Consider the following 24,650-nt stretch of genomic DNA (forward strand, 5'->3'; position numbering starts at 1 on the left):
CATTTTACAACACCTTACAAAATAATGTTAAGGAAGACAGCCTGCTCTCATTCATTATTTCTAGGTAATACTACGTAACATTTATAGGAACAAAATTTACATTTTTGTTCTTTGGATAGATGCAAAAATGTAGAGTATGGACTTATTGACAGGATCTAAAACGTAAACACCATTACATATTTACAGCTAAAGAAACCTAAAATATTCTTCACAAACTTTAACATTATAAAGATATTTGATAGTTGCACTTTCACAATTTTATAGATACATTTTAGATCCCTTAACCCTACTCAAACCTAAATATAAACACTATAGATAGCATAAAATATGTATATTATATGGACAGAAATATGTAGACCTGCAATGACAATTTTAGTAACAATGTAGCATTGAAAACATATCTTCACATTTTTTGCTTATCCCACTCCTACCACTAAACCTAATCAAAAAAACGTTTTTAAAAAATATGTACAGTATAAAAAAAACATGACAAATGTAATCACAATACTTAATTTATTGTGAAAATCTCAGAAGTGGTACTAAAAGTTGTTCAAATGCCAATAGGCCCTTTCGCACCGCTTTAGTTCCAGAACTAAATATACGGTACTAAAGTACTGGGACGATTTTGCGCAAACTATTTCCCAGTACCATTTAAAGGGTTGCATTCGCACCGACAGTGTGTACTAGGAAGTGACGTAAGCCGGTCAACAGTGTCGTCATTTGTGCGCGGCTTTCAACAACAGAAACAAATAACAACATATTAACAACAGGAGGATGGAGGACGCTGTGATCGGAGCTGTGTTTTTGTTGTGTCTCGCGGGTTTCACAGTGGACATGGAAAGTCGACGTATACGTAAAGCAATTGAAAGAACGGAAAGGAGGACTGAGAATCTCCAACGACAACCGGCCGTGCTACATTTGCTACAAGTGCCTGCACTTCAGCGTCCGTCCATGTATCGCTGTTCTCCATACTTGCGAAATAAGTTGACATGCTTACCGTATGTTTACACTGAGTTTTTAAATTATGGCGGGTGAGGGTGTTTTCAATACGTGTTTGGCCAATCAATGTCTACTTACGTCACGATTAGTACCAGTTGTGCTGGTTAGACCCTGCTCCGGAATAGGAGCTAATTTGGTTCTCGAAAAAGGCAGTCCGGTACTAAAATCGCACCCAGTTCCGGAGGTGCGAACACGCCGGAAAGTGGGTAGTTCCACAATTAGTTCTGGTACTATGAAAAGGTTCCTGCAGTGTGAAAGGCCCTAATGTGTTGCAATCGCAGTCCTCTCTAGTGCATTGGTTCCCAATGGTTCCCAAACTGGTCCTAGAGAACCCCGACACTGCATGTTTTTGACGTCTCTCTTATCTGACACACACATTTGAGGTTGTGGAGTCTTTACTAATGAGCTGATGAGTTGAATCAGGTGTGTTTTATTAGGGAGACATCTATAAGATCACAGGAGAGTATTCATAAATAAGGATTTGTGCACATTTGGAAATATACACATTTTTACACAATAATAATTCATATTAATAATAAATAGTTTTAGAATCAGTCAATACACCAGTATTACGTTTCAGTGTATATGCGAACATAAGTAAATGTAGGTATGGTGGAACAACACCTTATGTAAAATACATTCAAATCAAAATTGACCTTTATTTCTTAGTTATTTATTGCAAATAAAAAGTTCTACGAGGGCCACTTTTCTCAATAAAAGCAGGTCTTGAAAGTGAAATTATGGAGACCCATACTCAGAATTAGTGCTCTGCGTTTTACACACACACACACAAGTGGGCAGCCATTTATGCTGCGGGTTCGGTGCCTTGCTCAAGGGCACCTCAGTCATGGTATTGAAGGTGAGAGAGCACTGTACATTCACTCCCCCCACCTACAATCCCTGCCAGTACGAGACTCGAACCCACAACCTTTGTGTTATGAGTCTGACTCGCTAACCATTAGGCCACGACTTCCCTTGCTGGATTGTTTCTTTTTGTTGAAATCCTTGCTGGATTGTTTCTTTTTGTTGAGTAGACAAGAATGCAGAAGTTTCTTCTTGTTGAATACAAAGTTTCAAATTAGCAGAGTAAAATGGAAGCACTAGATGGAAGTAAAATGGAAGCACCAAATAAAATTTGAAGCACCATTTTATGTTGACTTTACACACAGAGAAAGACAGTTCAGGTCAGAGTTGACTGCCCACTTTCAGGCCATCATAAAAGGAGAGATGTTTAAAAGAACTAGTGAAGCTAAAAGCCGCTGCAGCAATATAAAGAAAAAACTAGCCATGACAGGAGGATTTAGTTGGCCTCATTTTAAATATCAACTTGGGACTCACATCTCTGCGTATGTGTACATATGTGTTCTCCTAAACCTTCCCTGAAAGACTGACAGTGTCCACATGTTGTTCATCCCATTCATTTCTGAACACACTTTGGATGGACTGAAAGGAATGTTAAACTCTTTTAAAAAATGGTCCTGTAACTTAAACCTCTAAGTGTATTTGTTAAGTGTGCACCTGAATGTGAAATTAATAATGTTTTTATATGAGCCTTTTCCGAAAGTCAGTCTGATTTCTTCTTGAGAAAGCAGGCACACGTAGATGAGGGATATTTGTGTTAGTAAATGTTTCAGATGCCATGTCCCTCTGGATGAAATATTTTTCATGGAGTCAAAGGTTAAGGGTCAGGGCTGTGTCTGACAGCCTTGAGAAAATCCTAAACTGGAGTTAAGCAGGAAGGAATTCGGAATGAGTTGCGTCATCCGTAGCGAACCTACACGGAACTGGCCTAATGCTGGATTACACGCCTCTGGTATCTCTCCGGCTTCAGCTGCAGAGCTTGTTATCGGCTCCGTGCCCACACAGGAATTTAAAACATTTCAGTTCTCTTGGCAGATGGAGATGCATGGAGCTAATAGAAAGTGTTGAACAGAGAGCCGATCTACCGTCCTGCGCTGAAAAAAAAAATCCATGCGAGGCAGGGTTGTTTGTGAAAACCTCCCCTACAAAATCAGTTCACAAAGCTACACCCCCCCCAATGGCATTGACAAGGAGGTTTGACTGATAAGTTCATGTGATGTTTACACGTACTGCGAGACAAGGGAGCAAAAACTCACTTAGACTTAAATGGAAGGTCTTGTGCCTTATCTTAACATTGATGGCCTCCTAGTGACCACTAAGAACCAGGGTGGTCCTCAATCCCATCACACCTGATTCAGCTCATCTTTGAGACTAGTAATGGATGTGTCAGATAAGGACCAGAGTTGGGAACGGCTGATGTAGAATTTTTATAAAGGCATGATTTTTTAATCTTCTGAAAAGATAAGGAAGCCCTCCAATATGATGACCAGCTCTTCAAATTACAGCAAATAAGATGCCATTAACAAAAAACACAAAGCCAAAAAACACCATAATTTTGTGGTCATGTACCATGGTAGTAGTTTGGAGCACCATGAAACACCGTGGTGTGGCAATTATTAAGCACCAAAGTACCACACATTTGTTTAATTCAACTGCTCTTCAAAGCACACAGAAGTTATGGAAGTTAAAGTGCTAATCCTGACTTTATTCTTGACCTAATGGTTTTTCCATGATTTTCCTGCACTGTGTAGGGTTACATTTTGTGGAGAGTCCTAAGAACGTGACCTCCTCTCTTGGGAAGCCAGTGGCTGTCCAGTGCATCCTGCGAGCGGACGGCGAGGGCCAGGGGCCCCTGGATGTGCTCTGGCTGAAGGAGGGACAGCTGCTGGACTTTGCCGACACCAACCAGATGCAGTTCCCCGAAGATGAGAACGGCTGGCTGGTTATTAGTGAACTCAAGTAGGAATACCTCTTTAATTTGGACATTTACTCTGACTCTCCAGTGGACTATTTCCACTGTCCATGATCAGTGTTGCAGAAAGCAAGCATGTTACGTTATTGCCTTATAAAAGTACTGAATTATGATATCTCATGAATTTGTATGGAAAGTAGTGTGATAGGTTTTCTTATGTCACTTTTTCTCATTGGCAATTTGCTGAGACTCCAAAATACAAGCACTACAATTGGTTTGTAGGTATATTTTCTTTTGTAATATGACTCTTTTGTCAGTAAATAGATTTTTTTATTAGAAAAATCTGTAACACTTTAGAACAGGGACAAATTCTCATTATTAACTAGTTGCTTATTAGCATGTCTATCATTAACATGTTGTTAATGCTGTTTATTAGTATTTATAAAGCACATATTCTGCATGACCATATTCTACATCCCTAATCCTACCCAATACCTAAATTGAACAACTACCTTACTAACTGTTAATAAGCAGCTAATTAGTTTATTGAGGCAAAAGACATAGTTAATGGTTTGTTGATCGTAAGAATTGAATCTTAAAATAAAGTGTGACTGAAAATCTATAAAATGTATTACCTGTGACCCCCAGCGCTGATCAAACCCAACCCACAGACATGTAAAGCTGGTGCTATGCCACTAGCAATGCATATGTCAGGGGTTTGATTCCCAATGACCACACAAGCTGATACAACTGAAACATTAAAAGCACTGAAATTTGCTTGGTAGAAAAGTGTCTGCCAAACGAATTATTGAAATGTGACTGCAGTTTCATATTATTAGTATTCTCCATCTGCTTACAGGATAGAGGAGGTACAGCTCTCGGATATGGGCGCCTATCAGTGTGGGGTTTCCTCTGGTGAAGAGGAGCTTTTATCCATTGAGGGATACATTGAACTAGAAGGTATTTCACTTTTTGAATGTTTTCAAATCCATTGTTCCAAAATACAAATTCATATGGTGACTTGATCTCCTGATTGCTCACTGGGCGGCTGGGTTGGGTCGCGACTATACCAGTAGACTGCTATGTTGGGAACTCCTCTATAGTGCATTAATGATATATTTATGGATTCCCTAACTGTCTTCCTCTCTCCCCCAGGTCTCCCTCATTTCTCAGTAGAGCCACAGCATTTGTCAGTCATGGCTAACAAAGAGCTGAGTCTGCACTGTGTGGCTCACGGTCCTCCTGATCCGGTGCGGGTCATCTGGCTTCAGGACGGGGCGCCTCTCAATAGCCTGCGTGACCCGATATCCCTGTCGCCCTCAACCCTCAACATCTCAGGTACTGACCTCACTCTATATGACTCTACACTAGGGTTGTTTTATCAACATTTCCTTCTACAAACAACAAATACCTCGTATCTCCATATTTCATAAATCAATGCTATTGCTCACACTTTACATTTGCCAGTGAGTTTTACAAATATTTAACCAATAAATAGTACACAGTAAAATCCAGAGTGGTAAATTATCACTGCTCGGAGCATATATGGTCCCACTCTAAAAGAGTGTTAAAGTAACACTGAAGCAGTGTTAAAGTTAATGAGATAATTATGTGATTAATTAAGTGCTGATTGATCATTAGTGATGAACAGCTGCTGTTAACAAGCAGAATCACTGAAGAAAAGAGAAACACAAGAACTACAACTGACTTCAGCCTCAGACTTAGATAAAATCAACTGAAATAAAAGAAGACTTTAAATCTCTCAAGATCTCAGCAGAAGATGATTGAACAACTCTACCAACAGCATCACCAGCTTCATGCATTACTAACCAGTTAGACTATCTAAAACAGAAGTTCTTTATTGAGAATTAATGTTTAGATGTTTATTTTTCAACTTACCGTTTTTGTGAATAGGAGCCCCCCCACATGATTGTAAAGTGCTTTGGGTGTACAGCAATACACAATAAATGCGTCATTCATTCATTCAACTACATGGAACAAGGAGGTAACAAGCACCCCTTTAATTTACAGCCCACAAATGATGTATTTACCCTGTAACTACATGGAACAAGGGAGGAACAAGTTGGACTTAAACACAGAACAATTGTATATTTGCACAGTAATTACAGAGAAATATTGCACTAATTTTGATTTAATTGTTCGATGGCCAAATTAAACCCTCCACTTTTTTTTGTTTTGTTTTGTTTTTGCTATAAAAACACCACAGTATACATCCACTGAAATACAAATGTTGTACACAGTAATTTCCCGAGTGTTAAATTAACACTGCTCGGAGCATATATGGTCCCACTCTAAAAGAGTGTTAAAGTAACACTGAAGCAGTGTTAAAGTTAATGAGATAATTATGTGATTAATTAAGTGCTGATTGATCATTAGTGATGAACAGCTGCTGTTAACAAGCAGAATCACTGAAGAAAAGAGAAACACAAGAACTACAACTGACTTCAGCCTCAGACTTAGATAAAATCAACTGAAATAAAAGAAGACTTTAAATCTCTCAAGATCTCAGCAGAAGATGATTGAACAACTCTACCAACAGCATCACCAGCTTCATGCATTACTAACCAGTTAGACTATCTAAAACAGAAGTTCTTTATTGAGAATTAATGTTTAGATGTTTATTTTTCAACTTACCGTTTTTGTGAATAGTGGTTGCTTTAGTTGCCTCTTGACCCTTGACTTTTTAAACTTAAGCTTCTTTTTGGCTGGCGCAATTGTGTGTTAAATACATATGTGATGGCAAGAAATTTATGGTAAAATCATGTCACACAACTGAATCTCTGATTGAATTTTATCTAAAACTTTAGTGCTTTTGTGATTTCTATAGTATTGCAGTTATATGCGATAACAATGTGAGGAAAAACCTTCTTAAATGACTTTTATAAATATGGTTCATAATGAGGTTTAAGTTCCTGCACTCATAGACATGAAGAATCAGCATGTGAACCTCAACAATGGTGACAAAATATTCTGATAATTTTATGTGATTTCTGAACGTCACAAAACAAGGCAGTAAAAAGTCACAACAAAAAATAACAAGAATAAAAGCAAATAGTAAAAATAAAAGAAAATACTAAGACGATGCAGCTGCATAATTTATTCATGTCGCAATGCATGCTGGGAGCCATGGATGAGTTATGACTGGTGCACCCAGAATGCAATGCAGCATGAATCTGTCTGATGATCATCACCATTGTTGAGATTCATATGCTGATTCTTGATGTCTGCATGTCTAAACAGCACAGATGTTCTAAACTGGTGTGCAAAGTGTTTTTAAAGCGCTTCCTATTGTTTCATTAAAATACAGTTGTGATCAGTAACAAGCTATATTACACACTACCACTGGTGAACCATCAGTGAACCTGGCTGCATCAAGACATCAATGTCATTATCAAAAACACAGCCAATATAATCTGAACACATTTTCTTTTTGCCATAAAAAATGTGTTTCATAAACACAGTGACAGCAACCAGAGAAAAAATAATGTTAAAAAGTCAAGAGTCAATAGCCCAACTAAAGCAAACACTTATCTCCACAACGGTGACTTCAAATTTTATTATTTTCAATAAACATTAACATCTAAATCTCTGTTAATTCTTAAGAAATTTTTAGATGCATGACAAACAAAAATTCTAACTGGTTAGTAATGCATGAAGCTGGTGATGCTGTTGGTAGAGTTGTTCAATCATCTTCTGCTGAGATCTTGAGAGATTTAATGTCTTCTTTTATTTCAGTTGATTTTATCTAAGTCTGAGGCTGAAGTCAGTTGTAGTTCTTGTGAAGTCAGGTGCATCTCAATAACTCATGTATTAAATAAAGAGATGCCACGCCGCATTGAGGCAGTAATTAAAGCAAAAGGCGCCCCTACCAAGTATTGAGTACATGTACAGTAAATGAACATACTTTCCAGAAGGCCAACAATTCATTAAAAATGTTTTTTTATTGGTCTTATGAAGTATTCTAACTTGTTGAGTGAATTGGTGGGTTTCTGTGAAATGTGAGCCAAAATCATCACAATTAAAAGAACCAAAGACTTAAACTACTTCAGTCTGTGTGCACTGAATTTATTTAATACACGAGTTTCACAATTTGAGTTGAATTACTGAAATAAATGAACTTTTCCACGACATTCTAATTTATTGAGATGCACCTGTATGCTCTGAGCAGTGTTAATTTAACACTCAGGATTTTACTATGTACTAAAAGGAGCCTGTGACTAAACTGTGTAACTCCATTGGATCCTCAAACCTCACCCTAAAACAAACTTGAATGAAGTGCAGTGAAATTAAGTGTTTGAATAAGTTCAAAATGTTCTGTACTGAAGAAACACTGTCTTTAAGAATAATGTTTTATGTATCTGAAGAGTGGAGAAGAATATTTCACCATAAACTTTGAAGAGATACCATATCCTGTGTAACCTGTGATGCGATGCACTTACTGCCATGAATATGGCTGTACTAATCATGAACAAAACCATGGACACAAGGTTTCAGGCCGACAGTGACGGCTTGTTACTGTTCCACATAATAGCTCACTTCAGTACTAAATAAAGGGGCAGTAAAACCATTACAGTTTGCCAGTGTAATCAGTACTATTGCTATATTGCTCATTATGAGGGGTTTGTTCACATCACTTTAATGCTGAGTATTAAGCTTTGGTGCGTAACCCGTCCTGTATTTATATTTAGAAACCAGACGCCTGTTCCATAAACTGCTTAGAATAGTATTACATGTTAGATATCTCAATCTTTTCTTCAAGGCTGGTCCCCCCCACACACACACACAGTCCCCCCCACCCCACCCCCACACACAGTCTCTCTCTGCAGCAGGCGGACTGTCTGGATGTTTTCCAAACGGGAATCATCCTTTGAGACGCTGGCCTTTACTTACTAGTGAAAGAGCAGCAGGAGATGAGAGGAAGGCCGGACAGGAAGAAAGAGTGGAAGAAAAAAATGAGGAGAAAGAGGAGGAGGAGGCCTTTGAAAACCTGCCACAGCAGAGTGCCACATACAGCCTGTGTTGTTGTTCCAGCTGTACTGAGCTGAAGAGAGAAAGAGAGAGAGGGAGGCTTTGACTCATCATGGACAACTGACCATTAGTGGTGGATTCACATCTTTGGAATGAGACACTTCTGCTTGCACACACACACACACACACTGACTCACACTCATTGAGGAATTTCATAAACTAAAATGGCAGTTCTTTCCGTCCATAGCATTCCTTCTGCCACTGTAGCAGCTTCACACACACCGGCCATCACAGGGAGAATGTTAAACACTCCGTAAAGCATTCAGTGCTGTTTGCTATTATTGCTGCTTGTACTTGTGGTCAGGAGTTTGATTTAAAAAAAAGTATTTCATTTTACTTTTTTTTCTTCCAGATAACTAAAAAGCAAAAACACAAATCAATCACACAAAACACATTAATGACCACATAGCAAACACCCACAATACATCATGGCCACAAGTTTTGCACAGGCACACTAGTAATTTTATTGTGGGAAAGTGTATCATGATGCTGTGAGGTTCTTTCAATGTTGTATTATGTGGCAAAAGTGTGTTTAGTTGAGCAGTGAATGGGTTTACACTTAAATAATTATTGTTTCTTTTGAATTTGTGCTGATGAAGACAGATTGTGTTTTTAGGGAAGGAAATAGAATGAGATGAAACTGAATGTGGCTTGTGTTGAACTCTCTCTCTCTCTCTCTCTCTCTCACACACACACACACACACACACACACACACACAGACAGCACTCAACCCTTGTCCATCAGAATTTGATCTGGTGACCCTTGATATTGAACTTTTTTGGCCTTTCAACAATGGACACACAGTGTTCCTCAATGACACACATGAGTTATTTTCACTGAATGTGTGAAGAATGCTGTGTGTGAGAAAGAGAGCCTTCATTTGACATGTTTCTGTGAATGTCAGCATGTGCAGTATGTGTCTTCAGTGTAGTGCAAAGCAGAAGTAGTAATTTTCAAATCAGCTCTTTTTAATGCTCCAAATGAATGCATGTATAAATCCACAAACAGATTCTGAAACTCAAAAACAACCCAACACAAGTTTTTTTGGGGGGTCTGGTTTTCTGAACCATGGTGTTTTTCTCCTCTACAGGTTTGAATAAAACCAGCTCTTTCTCCTGTGAAGCGCACAATCGTAAAGGCGTGGCGTCGTCTGGCACAGGTGTTGTGACCGGTGAGTGTGACGTCCTAAAGTGAGAGTGATCAAGGCCCTGTTTGCATCGGTCGTTAACAAGTGGTCAGTCAAGACCTTGACACACGTGGGTTCACAGCTCATGGTTTTTCAGTGCACTTTAGCCTTTGATGCGATAATAATTTTTTGTAATTTTTTTTTTCTTTTTTTGATATGCATAAACATTTTTTTTCATAAAATAGTTTTATGTATATTTATATTAATAGTCACTGGTTGTCTGTGCTATTTTGTCACAATATATTCAGGGTTCTCCATGAGGAATGTATGCAATACTGCTATAGAATGTGGCCAAAACAGGCTGTGTACAGTATACTTTGGGATTTAGTGCTCAGTTTGGATTTACTGTTCATAGCCGATTTTTAAAAAACTTCTTACATAGTTTTTTAAAATAAGTATCAGATACCAGTGTGAAAAGGTCACGGTTGTCATACGGACGTAAACACAGAGGCCACTGAATCAGCGTTTACTTGTTCAGTCAGACGAGGATGAGTGGAAAGAGATCAAAAATGTTAATTATTTAGGATACGACCACTCAAGCTCTGCTCGTATAGCTAATAACAGCTCGCTGTCCCTCCACTGTCTCAAATCCAAAAGATCTGATTCCATGCTGATTGTGTATTCTCAAATGAGATTTAAAAATGTGATCTTTTGCTGCAGTCTGAATGTAGCCAAAGTGTGGTAACACAAATAGATTTGAGCTATTTTTATCAATCAATGTTTATGTAAAAACAGTACTTTTTGTATTTTTGTCTAGTTCTTCCTTCTCAGCCCCATGACATTAAAGCTGAAGAAATCACAAATTCAAGTATCCGTCTGTCTTGGCACATGGGCTTTGGAGGAATTTATCCCATCAGCCACTGCATTGTTCAGGTACCTGAAAAAAAAAATCTTTCAATAGATCAATAACAGAATAAGTGATTGTGTCAAAATGTGTGTTTGTTCGCATCATTTGACTGTTTTGTGAGTTAGAACCCTTTCCCTACACACACATGCTGCTTAATAATGCTGTAGAGTATCACATTTCACACATTGAGAGAGGCCCATTCCACTCACTGCTGAGGCCCAGTTCCCCATGTTCTGGGGCCCTGTTAGGACGAGTGTGTGTGTGTCATACACTCCCCTTTGCATGAGCACCACCCCAAAGTGCCTGCTTCTAATAAAAACAGGCTCTTGTGTCTGATCCCGCACCCCTCCTCTGTTCCTCAGCTCCACACAACCCAATGGAACAAACTGAGACTAAACACACAAACCTGAGGAAACGACGGATAGTAAAAATGGAAGAAAGAGAGCAAAGGAAGAACCAGAAAATGTTAACAGAACTCAACTGACATGAGAGAAAGAGAGAGAAAGAGCGAAAGAAAGAAATAAAGAAAGAAATCATTGCAAATCTATTACAGTTTAATCAGGGGTTTGGCAGCCATTGAAAGCTTTCATGTGTGTGTGTATGTATATCCGGGTTATATTTAACCCCAGTCAAAATAAAAAAAGGTTTTGAAAAAAGACTGGATATGTATAATATATTTGGTATGTATACAGCATATTGCAATACTTTTGCTCAGTGTAGGAAGAAAAATATATAAAATTTTACAAATAGTATGTGCTGTTTTATGCTTTAAAATGAATTAACATAATTCATGTATTTTCCCCCACATCCTTTGGCTAGCGTTACAGTAAATTATCACACTCTCTGAACTGACAGAGCTACTGACTGTTAATAAATGATTAATGAAAACAATTGAACAATTTGAAGTTTAGCTCCACTTATACTGTAATTACTGAAAAACTGCATGACTACTCATTTTATTTGTACTTTTTAATCATTACTCCCCCCCAAAAAAATAAAATAATTAAAAACATTTAAGAAACATGCATCTAATTTTCCTTTTTCAGCCATTTGTTCTCCCCTGAATTGAAGTACTGTAAATGATCTAGAAGGAATAGGGACATCTGTCAGCTCAAGTCCAGAAATGCTTCAGGTTATTGTGAATGCTGGTCTGAGCTCGTTTAGATAAACGGACCGGTCATGGGGGAATTCAGCAGTGCGGTGAGTCAGTGACCAGCGCTATTCACTCTGTTTATTGACTCCGCTCTGAATCACAGAGTCCTGACTCACGTGTGACTCTTCACTCCAGAATGAATCCTTCACCATTATCAGGAAGAACAGCTTCTCCATTCAGCTTTGAGCGTTATGACACATCTGCTCTTCTGCACCGCAGCTCTCAACCATTCACGAGTCAGTTCTTTCATTCACCCGAATCACACTACATTAGGATAAACATTATAACTCTGTGTGTATTATTGTGCAGACGTTTGAAGTTTGTGTTGATGGGAGTTTTTTACACAGTTTTAGTGCTGCCTCAGGGAATGTGAGGAAAACAGAAAAGGCGAGACACGTGTATCTAGTTGTACATTTATAGATCATGTATTACAATTCCCTACTTCTGTTAGTTTATTCAATTTGCTTACTGTACACTGTAAAAAATTATTCACTATATTTACTCAATGAAATTGTTTCAAAATATTATGAGCAATATTATTAATTAAATTTAACACATTAGAATTAAATAGAATTAATCAAACGAGATGCTTACAATTAACCATTCAAAATGAGTAAAATAGCATGAAAAAATTAAGTAAAATTTAAACAAAAATATTGATTTCATTGGACCAAAAAAAAAAAAAAACACTAGGCTAAAGAATTCTATGGTATGCATGCCAGGCCAATAGTCGTTGATCAAGAAACAACCCACACAAATGATTTTCAGTATAATCAAGAGTTTTTTATTTTAATTTTAATAATCGTTCTTTAAAAGCTTTCTGATTATGCAGAAAATTCCAGACTTTACACTCTCCAATTACAGGATGGCTGTAATCAAGGTAAATCCAACTCAGAGGTTCAGGTCAAATGATGATGTCAAAATATAAGCAACACCACCAGATCTTATTTTCTCTTGGCTTGTCTAGCTGCTATAACTCAGCTACAGCAGACAAAAAAAACTGTTAAAAAAATTAAAGGGTCAAGAGTCTAACTAAAGCCAACACTGACCGTCATAATTGGTAACCTAAAATTTCGATTTTTCTCCTACAGTGATTCTGTTTGTTAACATCAGGTGTCTTCAATAACTCAAGCTTTTGAACACAATGCCTGTATCATCTCCATGTAATCAACAAAAATGTGAATTTGTGAAAGTTGACGTTGTGTGCATGCGTATAATGTTTTCGCAGGGTCTTTCTTGATCGCCAACTATTGGCCTGGCATGCATAACATAGTATTCATTAGCATAGTGTTTTTTTGTTTGTTCGTTTTTTTGTCCAATGAAACCAATATTTTTGTTTGAATTTTACTTACATTTTTCATGCTATTTTAATCATTTTGAATGGTTAATTGTTAGCATTTCATTTAATTAATTCTATTTAATTCTAATGTCTTGAATTAATTAATAATATTGCTCATAATTTTGAAACAATTATAGTGAATAATTTTTTACAGCGTGAAGTGAAAAAAAAAGAATATGGTAAGTATTCTGACATATACTTACAATTATACTTTTTATTTGAAAATATATACTATTGTTTGTTTTTCGCTTTACATTAATGAGAATTGAGAGGCAAGATATGCTCATGCCAGAATGATTTATTTAGCATTATTTATCAGAATCATTTATTTATTTTTAATATGACCCTAGACATTTCTAGAGAGTTTCTCTGAGATTCACACTTTGTTTTGGTTTAATTTTTTTTATTTCTGGCTTACACTTGTGTGCAACCTGAATTCAGTGGAATTCTGGTAATCATTTTCAGTCACGCCAATAAAGCTTTTGTTGGTTTTTTAAGCCAACTCTTTCTTTCCTCTCTGTAGTTTTTTACTGTAATTCCTACAGCCGAGAGTGATTTGAAGCAGTATAACTGCTGGAGGGTGGTTTGTTTTCTGTCAGTGTTTGATGTTTGTTGCATCGGCAGCATGTTTCTGGTGCAGAGCAAGCTGTTTTCATGTGTCCCGCTGTGTGTCTCCAGCTGGAGATGACTTTATTCAACAGAAATACGTGTGTGTGTGTGTGTGTGTGCGCCCCAAAGATCAGCTCAGGAAGACTGCAGACTACATGCTTATGTGTTTATGTATTATAGTCAAGTCAAGTCAAGTCAAGTCACCTTTATTTAAATAGCGCTTTTAAAAATACAGATTGTGTCAAAGCAACTGAACAGCATTAATTAGGAAAATAGTGTGTAATAATGCAGAAGGACAATAGTAAACACTCATTTTTCAGTTAAAGACCGTTCATCATTGAATTCAGTGATGCCAACATCCAGCTCAGTTTAAATAATATCTTTGCAATCAAGTCAACGATAACGCTGGAAATGAAGTGTCCCCAACTAAGCAAGCCAGAGGCGACAGCGGCAAGGAACCAAAACTCCATCGGTGACAGAATGGAGAAAAAAATATTATAGGAATATTCTGGCCTCATTATAACTTACAGGAGAAGTGTGTCTTTTTTCTCTCATGTCACACATGTAAACCTGGTAACTTGCAAAGAATTGTGACAAAAATTTGTTTACACGCAAACTTGTAAGTCATATTTTATGCTGAATATTCCTGCATTTAGTCTGACACCAGCACAGGATCCTGGGGAAAGGGGAAGTGATCGCTTCTTCTTTGCCCTGAACAGAAAGTGAATGTCACACATTTCACTCAAATTATCAGTGGTCGTTTCCCGTGTGTCAAAACACCAAACATTCTTCTGGCCTCATTTCTTAAAATAATTTTCCAAAGGTAAATACTTGAAAAAAGTCAGCACACTCTCATAAGCAAGACAAAAGACATTTACTGAAGAAACAAGGCACCAAGGCAACAAATAATAAAAAAAAATGTCCACAGAAACAAGATGGCAATTCAATATACTGATTGTTTGTACAGTGAGATTTGCTGAAGTGTGAACTGAAAAAGAGTTTCTCTATTTTAATATTTTAAATGTATATTTGCAAATAATGAAAGGGTTTGATCGTTTAAAAATCTGTTCCATGAGGCCCCTAGGAGATCTTCATCCCTGTCATAGATGTCACTAAAAACCATTTTGTTAAATATGTTTCAGGTTAAAGCTTCTGGTGAAGACTCTGATGAGTTCATCTCCAGTCAGACGGTCAGCGCGCCCATCACCAGCCGTCTGATCTCAGATCTGGAGGCCTTCAGCAGCTATGATCTCAGACTGGCCTGCCGGAGCAGCGAGGGCGTCTCCAACTGGACGGCCTGGATGAGCGTCAGCACCAGTGAAGGAGGTAAGCACCTCTTCTCAAAGAGAGCGATGGGACATGCTGTGCTGCTGGAGAGATGTGTGAGGTCTGTCTCTGCTAAACTCTGAACGAGACTGTCAGCTCAGAACGAGCAGGGAAGCAGAAAGACAGAGGAGTGTATGGTGATGTGCATTAGAGATGGGAACTGACAGCAAGGAGAAATCATGAATAAACAAGATGCCCTTTCCTAATGCACACTTCATCCTGAGGCCTGGTGGTTATTGTGCGTTGTGAGGCATTCAGGCCGCTCTGTAGGTTTGGGTGTGTGTTTTCTGTAAAGGTTCTGGTCTGGCTGTGTTCACATCAGCACTGCACGTCTGTCCGGCAGGACTGTGCTGGAGCTGTAGTAAGTTTTTCCATGCCAGATTACTCAAGGAGTGTTTGTAGGAGAGAGTGAGGTGGGTGCTGGGTACTTTCCATAAATTGGCATGAAATGTCTCTTGGAAACAAGCGGCCATGAGCGAGCTTTAACACGCAGACAGTGAGAAACGGAGACACAGCATGATACCGTGAGCACAAGAAGAATCTGAAGCTCCGTGTAATTATACAATTGTATTCCTTTAAATGTTGTTTCCTAGTGGTTACTCCTTTCATTTATTCATTTAATTCTTTTATGTAAAGGGGAAGCATTCCAGTTTTTAGTGTTACAATACTTTTTCATATCCCAGCTTAAAACACAGATCCCACAGTAAAGAGCCAATCCTATATTGATTCTTTTGTAAAGTGTAAGCAGTTCATAATCAGAACACTGGTCTGTTTGTCCAAGCATCCCAGTAACATTCGCTCACTGGAGTAGACTTTTTACCTGACTAATGACACACATGGAGACTTACAAAACAAAACAAAGTCATTATTCATACCATTTGGTAACACTATTGGAAATATTTAAGATCTGTCTTACTTTTGATCGCAGACTTGGCCAATCACAGCACAGGAGAAGCATGTCTAAGTCTAGGAGGTCAAGTCAAGTCAAGTCACCTTTATTTATATAGCACTTTTAACAATACAGATTATGTCAAAGCAACTTTACAGTATTAAATGGGAAAATATTGTGTCAATAATGCAAATAGGTCTGCTTTGCCTGCTTAGCTGGGGCTTAAACATACAACTTAGATATGTCTGCACCGACACCAGATGAGAAGAAAACTTGACCGGAATTAAGCTGTTGAGTTGCTACTGAGCTGCTTTACAGCTGAATCACATCTTGCAGCATCGACACTGTTATTGAACTGAACTGAATCAACAATGAACTGACTAAAGATGAATAATAAGATTGCTGCCTATTGCCTACAGCTGATCGATTAACCTCACACTGTCATTGATCTGAACTGACTTGAGCTGAACAATATCTCTGCTGTCTTTCAGAGACGTCTCCATAGTTGAGTTTCATAGTTTCCATAGTTGGGTTTGCCAAAGCGTGGAGTATGTAAAGTGAGTGGGGCGACAGCAGTTTCCCACACTGCTCTAAAAGCACTCTGCTCCAACTCCACTCCAGGTTTCCATCTCCCCCAGCACTCACATCTGCTCTAGAGCACGAGGAGTGGGACACAAACACTGTGTGTATTGGTGCTCATATTCAAATGATGGAGGTGAAATGGGTTTGGGATCTCATGTTGTCTTTAAAAAGGTTTCATTTGTGATTCTCTTTCCATGTTTGTTCTGCTTGACTGGATTTAGTTTTCCTCCTCTTTTCGATCTCCAATGAATAATTGACGTCACCGCTGTGTCAGTGTGTGGGACGGGCAAGACACGGGAAAGATGGAGGAGTGAAGGGGATACTTCAGATTTTCCAGGAGAGGGTTTTTCTGGACAGTGACACAGTGTGGGGCTGTATGTGTTTATACGTGTGTGTGTGTGTGTGTGTGTGTGTGTGTGTGGGGTGTGGTGCTGTTTTTGCTTTGTGTGTTATTTGCATGTTTTTTATGTTATTCCAGGCTGACGGCACCTCTTCGCTCTCAAATGCCTTTTTGTTTTGCTGTCCCTCTTTTCACTTGTCTTTCAATCTCTCCACAAGAACAATCACAAATGAAATGTGTCCCAAATATGGCTGGGTTACAGTATGTGACAGTATTTACCATGCAGCATTAGAAATGTGTCATACTGTTTACACTGAAGTATATATATATTTGCACTGCGTGGGACTGCATTTAGTTAATACAGATCAGTGTGAATCCCAAACAAGTCAATGCGAGGAAGAACTTATTACATTAGCTGTTACATTAATTAATCCGTTTATACTTTTCCCATTTTTTCTTACACACACACACACACACACATTTGATACTTAACAGAGCAACACCATGCCGCTTGAGCTATAAAAATAGCAAACACAGAGCAATCAAATTTTCATCTGTCACTTTGTCTTTGCACTAATTTTACAAATTCTCTTCAAGAAAGAATTTCCTGCTTTTTTTCTGTCCTCCTTGTTTCATGTAGCAGCTCTGTCTCGTCTGCCCTGACCTTACGTGACCTTTGATTTATTCTTGCCAAAAAAAGAAAGGATTAAATACAGACATGCAAACACTGTGGGAAAAGTGAATGAGGCAGAGAGGATTCTGTGATGGATAGAACAGGAAAAAGAGGAGGAGTGGTTTGTGAAAGAAGAAAAAACATACTCTTTGCTAGTTTCCCAGAGTCCCACATTGCCCAAGGGATGAGAGAACCAGAGAGAGAAACAAAGCTGATCGCTGATATCCCAATGAAATTGGTTTGGCATGTTCTGTTTGAACGGATTAACTCAATAATCACACATCTACTCTTCTCCACCAGCATTGGGAAATCTACTTTAAAGTGTTTGCCAAGCTACAATCTACACAGAAGTGAAAGTAGTTCAACTGTAGTCAGGCTAAACTATATTGAATGAGTTCATATCTTTTTAAATATATAAGTGTTAGATTATGTAATTTAAGATGCATTTTTCTTTTTTTCAATAATAATGATGGTTTTTGCATGAACTAAACATCTCAAATGAGGACTAGCATTAAACAGATATATTTACACTGAATAAAACTTGCTAGAATGTAACAGAGAGGAAGGCAGTTATAAATAGCAGTGATAAACTCTTTCCCCGCCAGCATTTTAGAAAAAAGTTGCCAGCCACCGCCAGTGATTTTGATGATTTTCACTAAAATTTGATGGCCTCCAGTATATTTTGCTGTATGAATATTTGAATATGCAATACACCAAAATAAAGATCAGAGCCTCTACTTTTAAACAAAAACAATAAGTTTTATTCTAGCTCAAAGCATTATTTTTTTTATCAACACTTGAATATAGGTAGGTTTCTTAAAAATGCATAATTTTAAGCAAAAAGGTGAGAAAACCACATTTTTATCAAAAACTACATCTGGATAAAATTCAGTACGATTATCAAAGCATAAATCCAGTAAATCGCTTCCATCAACACCTCCAACTCTTGCACAGACATCACGTCCTGGATCAACATTTTACTTCGTAACATTATGCAGTCTTCATTTATATGCTGTCTATTGCTAATGATCGCATTATTTTTCATAAGCATCTGTTAACAAAAGAGGTCGCTTGTTTCTCCATCCTGTTCATGTGTGTTTTTGTTCGGGAGGTTTTGTCCTCGTTCAGAAGATGTGTAATAGCGCCCCGAGTGTATAACAGTGAAAACACTCGTATTTGGGAAGCGTTGTCTTTTAAAAGACGAGATAACTCGTCAATGGCAGGGAAAGAGTTAGCTGGACAAAAAAAAACCTCTGCACCACGTACTGGAAAAAGTAACTTATAACTGGAAAATGTACACTATTTTGAAAAATGCTGAGCTATTATCTTTCTCCTGAAAAAAAGAAGAAGCACAAGTTAATGTAATTAACTTACTTAATTAGAAATGATACCTTTGGTTATTAGCTGACACTGCTCTCCACATAATACAAGTGACTGTCTGCCACACTATGGCCTCGTACACTTAAATAACGGAGTGAATTCCCTAAATATTAAGTTCCGTATGTGTCCATAAAACAAATCACTCCTGAAATTGCGATGTTTGACGGTAGGCTACACCGCTGACAGAGGCATTGTGTTTTGTTTAAGCTTGGAAGACTTTCAAGCGCGCTCTTGCAGTGTTGCCATGTCCACTTATTATAAGCATCTTTGGGCTTGTTGTTTGTTGCTTGACTCATAAAGCTATCCAGTTTATTTAGTTGTCATAGTGGGCAGATTTGAGCTACAATATCTCTGGATTTCCAAAATAAAGCATTTGGATTTATTTATATTTATTTTGTGCTTGTTCTTGTTAGCTGTTTTTCAAGATCTGGCAACACGAATTAATCAAGGCTCATATTCTTGCATTGCGCATGCATACATAAGGAAAAACAACTGCTCATTTCAATACGCCATTAACAACCAGTTCTTCAGTTCGGTTTCGTACACTGCATATAATTATTGTAAATGCGGTTTTCATCTTTCGGGAGATAATTGGGGTGTAGAATGCAGTTGTCACTCCAGTAAATGAGTGAAATGTATGTGAACAGAACAGGATTAAGCACGAAAAGGTGAATTGCCACCTGAGTTTAGCTGGAGTGTGTACTCTTACTTTTTCCTTGAAAATGCACGCTTCAAACAGAACAGTCAATGAAGACGAAGAAGAGAATGATGTGTAGCTCCCGGCACCGATTTATACTGTAGTCGCACCGGTAGTGACGTCATGGCTGTCGCCGGCCAACGAGTTGGTGTTTTTTCAATGTATGCTTCAGATACGAGTCACGACGAGGCGTTCCCCATAGCGACCCCTAGAGGACGCAGTTCGAAGTTCCCATGAAAGGGAAGCCTATTTTTCTATAAACACAGCCCCAGTCTGCATGAGAGAAACCTTTCTGAAAGCAGATTTTACACCGCATGCCACCGCAAACAGTAAACAGCACATTTTGTGACTAATTGCTTTAAGACTCAGGCCTTGTAAAGCAGCACATGTGAAACGCTCGACTCATTTCTAGTTACAGTTCAAAATTCTGGTGCATCTCAACATGTCCAGGTCACATCTCCAAATTCAGTAACGTAGGATCAAAACTGCAATATTAGCTTCATGATAGTAAAGCACATTGTCCACATAATCCTAATTTACATTACACTAATGAATATGGATGTTTTATATTTGCAGGGTTTTTTAACCTATCCTGTAGATCCCCACCACTGCACATTTTGTATGTCTCCCTTATTGGACACACCAGTAAACACCCAATAAATTCAGAATCCTGTACACCCTTGTACAACAGGTCCTTCCTGTTTCACTAACATACAGTTTCGAATCCCACCATTTTTTATTTTTCCTGGTTTCTAGTGCTCTTCTCATGCAGGTTGTATGTGTGCATGATCGGATCGGACTGGAAGTGTAGGAGAAGACTTCCACTAAGGAAAGTTATTGAGAGAGAGGGGTAAGGCTATAGAGATGGGAGAGGAAGGTAGAAGCTTTTGACAAAATGGTATTTTCACAGCCGTGAGCCAGAAACACATGTGGAAACAATTAGACATGAAACTGTTCCTGATAACATCATCGGAGTGCCGCACCATGTTCCTTAACGACTCCAGCGCAGAGGTGAAGTGACTGGAAAATATACTAAGAAATAGTTTGATTCTGCCGTTGAAGATAATTCTGTTCTGGGAAGTTAGCAAACACACCTACACACTCTCTCTCTCTCTCTCTCTCTCTCTTTCTCTCTCTCTCTCTCTTTCACACAGCTATTTCCAGACCATTACTGCAGCCGTTCCCGGTGTGTTGTTTTTTCTGATGCTCTGGATTAGAAACAGAGACAGCGGCAGTGAAATGAGTTTAACAAAGAAACAGAGAGAAAGTAAAAGAGGCTCTTAGCTGCACTTTTGCTAAATATGTCAGAACTACAAGTATGTTCAGGCTGTAATACGATCTTGCTACTCACTGAATGCTGCAGAGAACACTAGTAATAAAAACAGTGAAGCAGTGCAACAGCAAGCATTATGCAATGGTTCACATTGTCACAGCTGTGTTTCACATTGTTGTCTCATAAACAACATCACAAGTGAGTGATATGTAGTTATCATCTTGGAAATAATCTTTTTTTTTTTTTTTTTTGCATTTTTAATAAAATTTTGCATAAAATAATCAAAAATAAAGATAAACATCAGAAAATTAAATATGCTGGTAGGTGTAGCAGTGGATGGACAAGTAAAATTATGTATGATGAAATTATATATTTTCACCAAAATTACAATCAAGTATGGTCAGAAATGAATAAATACAGTGTAAATAAGTATTTCTTTTATCTGGTTATGTTTGGTCATGGTTATATTATGTATACACTGGACATTTATTAGTAAGTGTGTACTTTGTCGTAGCTTAAGCTCTGTCTCTTCAGTAAAGACACAATCTGCACACTCCCTTCCCAATGTTGGGACACTTGAACTCTTACAGACATGAAATTATACTTCTCATGGATTCTGAAGACTGTCAAAACATCTTTGTGTCTGTTCTTAATTTGGTTTCCGCTAAGAAAAGTCATTTACACACCTGCCTATTATATTCCACATTATTCTACACCTCTGTTAAAATACTACTGCCAGAGTCCAGCATTCACTTGGTGATGGAGGGTAAATTAAGGAAATAAGGTTTTCACATTATCTGTTTAAAATAGACAGCTCTGTGTTTTTCATATTTAAGATGACGTCAACAATTACATTGGTCATTTCACATCATATGTGCAGTTATGTACCAGGTGAGCTAAAAAGCAAGTTTACTACCCTAGTGAAAAATAAATATACTAAACTGTATTTGCAATAAATGCATTTAATACTAAGTATACTACAAATACATTTACATATTTATGTATGTAATAAAAATACTCTGCAGTTGCCATAACATTTATGTCCAATACATGTAATGTCCAATACAGTTTTTCACCGTATATAGTAGGGCAATTTACCGTTAACCATTTAACAAGTTTTTACTGTAGTATTTTTACAGTCTTTTACCGTTAAATTCACGGTCATTTTTTACAGTGTACTTTTGGTATACTAAACTAGTATACTTCAAGTCTGCTGAACTGGAACAACTAATTTTGTGCTTAATGTACTTTAATTGTGCAGAAGTAGTGCTGAAGTCCAACTAAAGATATACTGAAATATATTTGATTGTGCTAAAGTGGAACTACTGCGAGTAAACTTTAGGTACACTTTAAATATCAAGCATTTAAAGACCGATATTACTCAAAGATCATACAATGCTCGTTAATGGTGACATTAAAACACATTTTAGGCTTAATATTAAGAAATGTGCATTGTGCACAAGTAGTTCTCCAAAAAAAAGTTGGTAATACTTTACAATAAGGTTCATTATTTAAACATTAGTTAATGTATAAACTAACATGAACTAACCATGAGCAATACATTTGTTACTGTATTTACTAATCTTCACTAACGTTAGTTAATAAAAATACAGATGTTCATTGTTAGTTCATGTTAGTTCACAGTGCATTAACTAATGTTAACAAGATCTTAATAATGTTGAAATTAACATTAACAAAGATTAATAAATGCTGTATAAGTGCAGTTCATGTTAACTAATGTAGTTAACTAATGAACCTTATTGTAAAGTGTTACCAAAAAGTTTAATTGTAATTTTTATATCAGTAAGTCTCAAGCGATATGTCAGTAAATTTGTTAATATATTTGAACTGTATACTTAGTATGAAATAAATGTATTTATAAATATATAACTTTTTTTAATAGTGTACATCAGAAAAGCCATACACAGTGCAGATGTGATGGAAAAGAATCAATAGTTGTTGGTGTTTTACTGCCTCTAGTGTTCATTTTGCCTGGAAACTGCAGTGAAATGTATTTATAGGTAAATGTTTTGCGAAACGTAGTTACAGTAACATATTTCCAGTGAGTCTGGGTTATTTCACAGTTTGAAAGAGAATGTTCATTTGTGGCATTTAATTTGTGTTTTAGTTCCGGATTCGGCCCCAGACAATGTGACGGTTGTGGTGAACGGAACAGAAGTGCTCCTGAGATGGTCAGAACCTCCTGGAAAGATCAATGGACGGCTGCAGGGATACATGATGGAGTACAGCGCACCTAACATGGAACAGGTGACCACACACACACACACAGACAGACAGCAATATTTGTGTTTGCTTTCGGATTTCCATTCCTTAATCTCTGAAAAAAAGTTTATATTTTTTTATCATTTATTTTCTCTTTATTATATAGCTGTATCAATCTGTCGGATTACAGGAAGTAGTGTTTGATGTTGACTGGATTGATTTGTTTTTTTATGATGGATTGGTCTGCAGGTTGTGGTGGACACAGGTTTGGACACAGGGCTGTTTGTCAATCTCTCAGGCCCCCTGTCAAATGTTTCCTTCAGAGTGTGTGCCTACACCGGAGCAGGACAGGGGCCCTGGACGCCCCTCCAAACCATCACGCTGATTCCTGCAGGTATGAAAGCAGGCAGACAGTAACCACATCTAAAATTCCCACAGGTCAACAGTTGCACTGAATGTTAATGGTCTCTTTCCTTGCAATGTTTTGCAGAAACGGGGCAATCCAGAGGTGAGTAACACACACACACACACGTTTTTACACGACTTCCTATTGACTTGTAAATGCTTTTATATTGATCTAATTATATTTCTGTCATGACAACTCTTGGAGGGATTGGCATGGTAATGTACATGACAATGTTAATGTATTTGGTTTTGGCGGAATAGATCTGCTGCTGCTGCGGCGGAGCAAGTACCAAGACTTGCTACTGCCAATAAATCCACAACATGCTGCTGTGAGCATGTAAGAAATATTGCTGTTGCAAATATAACATACATTAAATAACCCCCCACAAAGCAGGAGACATAGAAGGGACAATACAAGCCAAAACAAGAACAAAACACCCCCCCAACAAGCAGATCTATCGCCAAGACATATGTACTGCTGCTGCTCCGAAGAGCCATATGAACCGCATGTATTACTATCTCTGTGTGCCTGGGATACCCCGCCGACCGGCTTAACACTAGTGGCCTATGACTATGTGAGCCTGGGCTACCACGCCGACTGTCTTAAGTCTAAATTAGAAGCGCACTATGTGTAATGTTTAATTAACAAAATGGATATATGTTGCAATCCGATAGATAAGACCCCAGCACCCACCTGAGCAAATACCATAATTTAGTCATTTGATAACTGCTTATAATTTAGTCATTTGATAACTGCTACTTTCTCCACTTCATCAGTCCCAGCAGCAGCGTAACAACTTGTTAATTCATGTTCGTGCAATGATGAGACGGACAAAGTTAGCCGATGCATGCCATTTTACTCTCTCGTGCAGATAAAAGTTGTCAAAGTTACAGTGCACTAAAACC

General features: G+C 37.9%; 1 protein-coding gene across 1 annotated transcript in view; it reads left to right on the forward strand.

The window, feature by feature from the left end:
• The window catches only part of LOC107551275 (tyrosine-protein kinase receptor UFO-like), a 42,110-nt gene that overhangs the window by 1,960 nt on the left and 15,500 nt on the right, over positions 1-24,650 (forward strand). The window contains exons 2-10 of the mRNA XM_016232813.1: positions 3,612-3,819; positions 4,632-4,732; positions 4,928-5,110; positions 9,913-9,993; positions 10,766-10,881; positions 15,099-15,282; positions 23,245-23,384; positions 23,589-23,733; positions 23,830-23,847. Of these exons, the coding sequence (XP_016088299.1) occupies positions 3,612-3,819; positions 4,632-4,732; positions 4,928-5,110; positions 9,913-9,993; positions 10,766-10,881; positions 15,099-15,282; positions 23,245-23,384; positions 23,589-23,733; positions 23,830-23,847 (1,176 nt within the window). The remainder of the gene's footprint in view (positions 1-3,611; positions 3,820-4,631; positions 4,733-4,927; positions 5,111-9,912; positions 9,994-10,765; positions 10,882-15,098; positions 15,283-23,244; positions 23,385-23,588; positions 23,734-23,829; positions 23,848-24,650) is intronic.

Source organism: Sinocyclocheilus grahami, unplaced genomic scaffold (genome assembly GCF_001515645.1).
Source record: "Sinocyclocheilus grahami isolate Dianchi unplaced genomic scaffold, SAMN03320097.WGS_v1.1 scaffold419.1, whole genome shotgun sequence".
Lineage (NCBI taxonomy): Eukaryota > Metazoa > Chordata > Actinopteri > Cypriniformes > Cyprinidae > Sinocyclocheilus > Sinocyclocheilus grahami.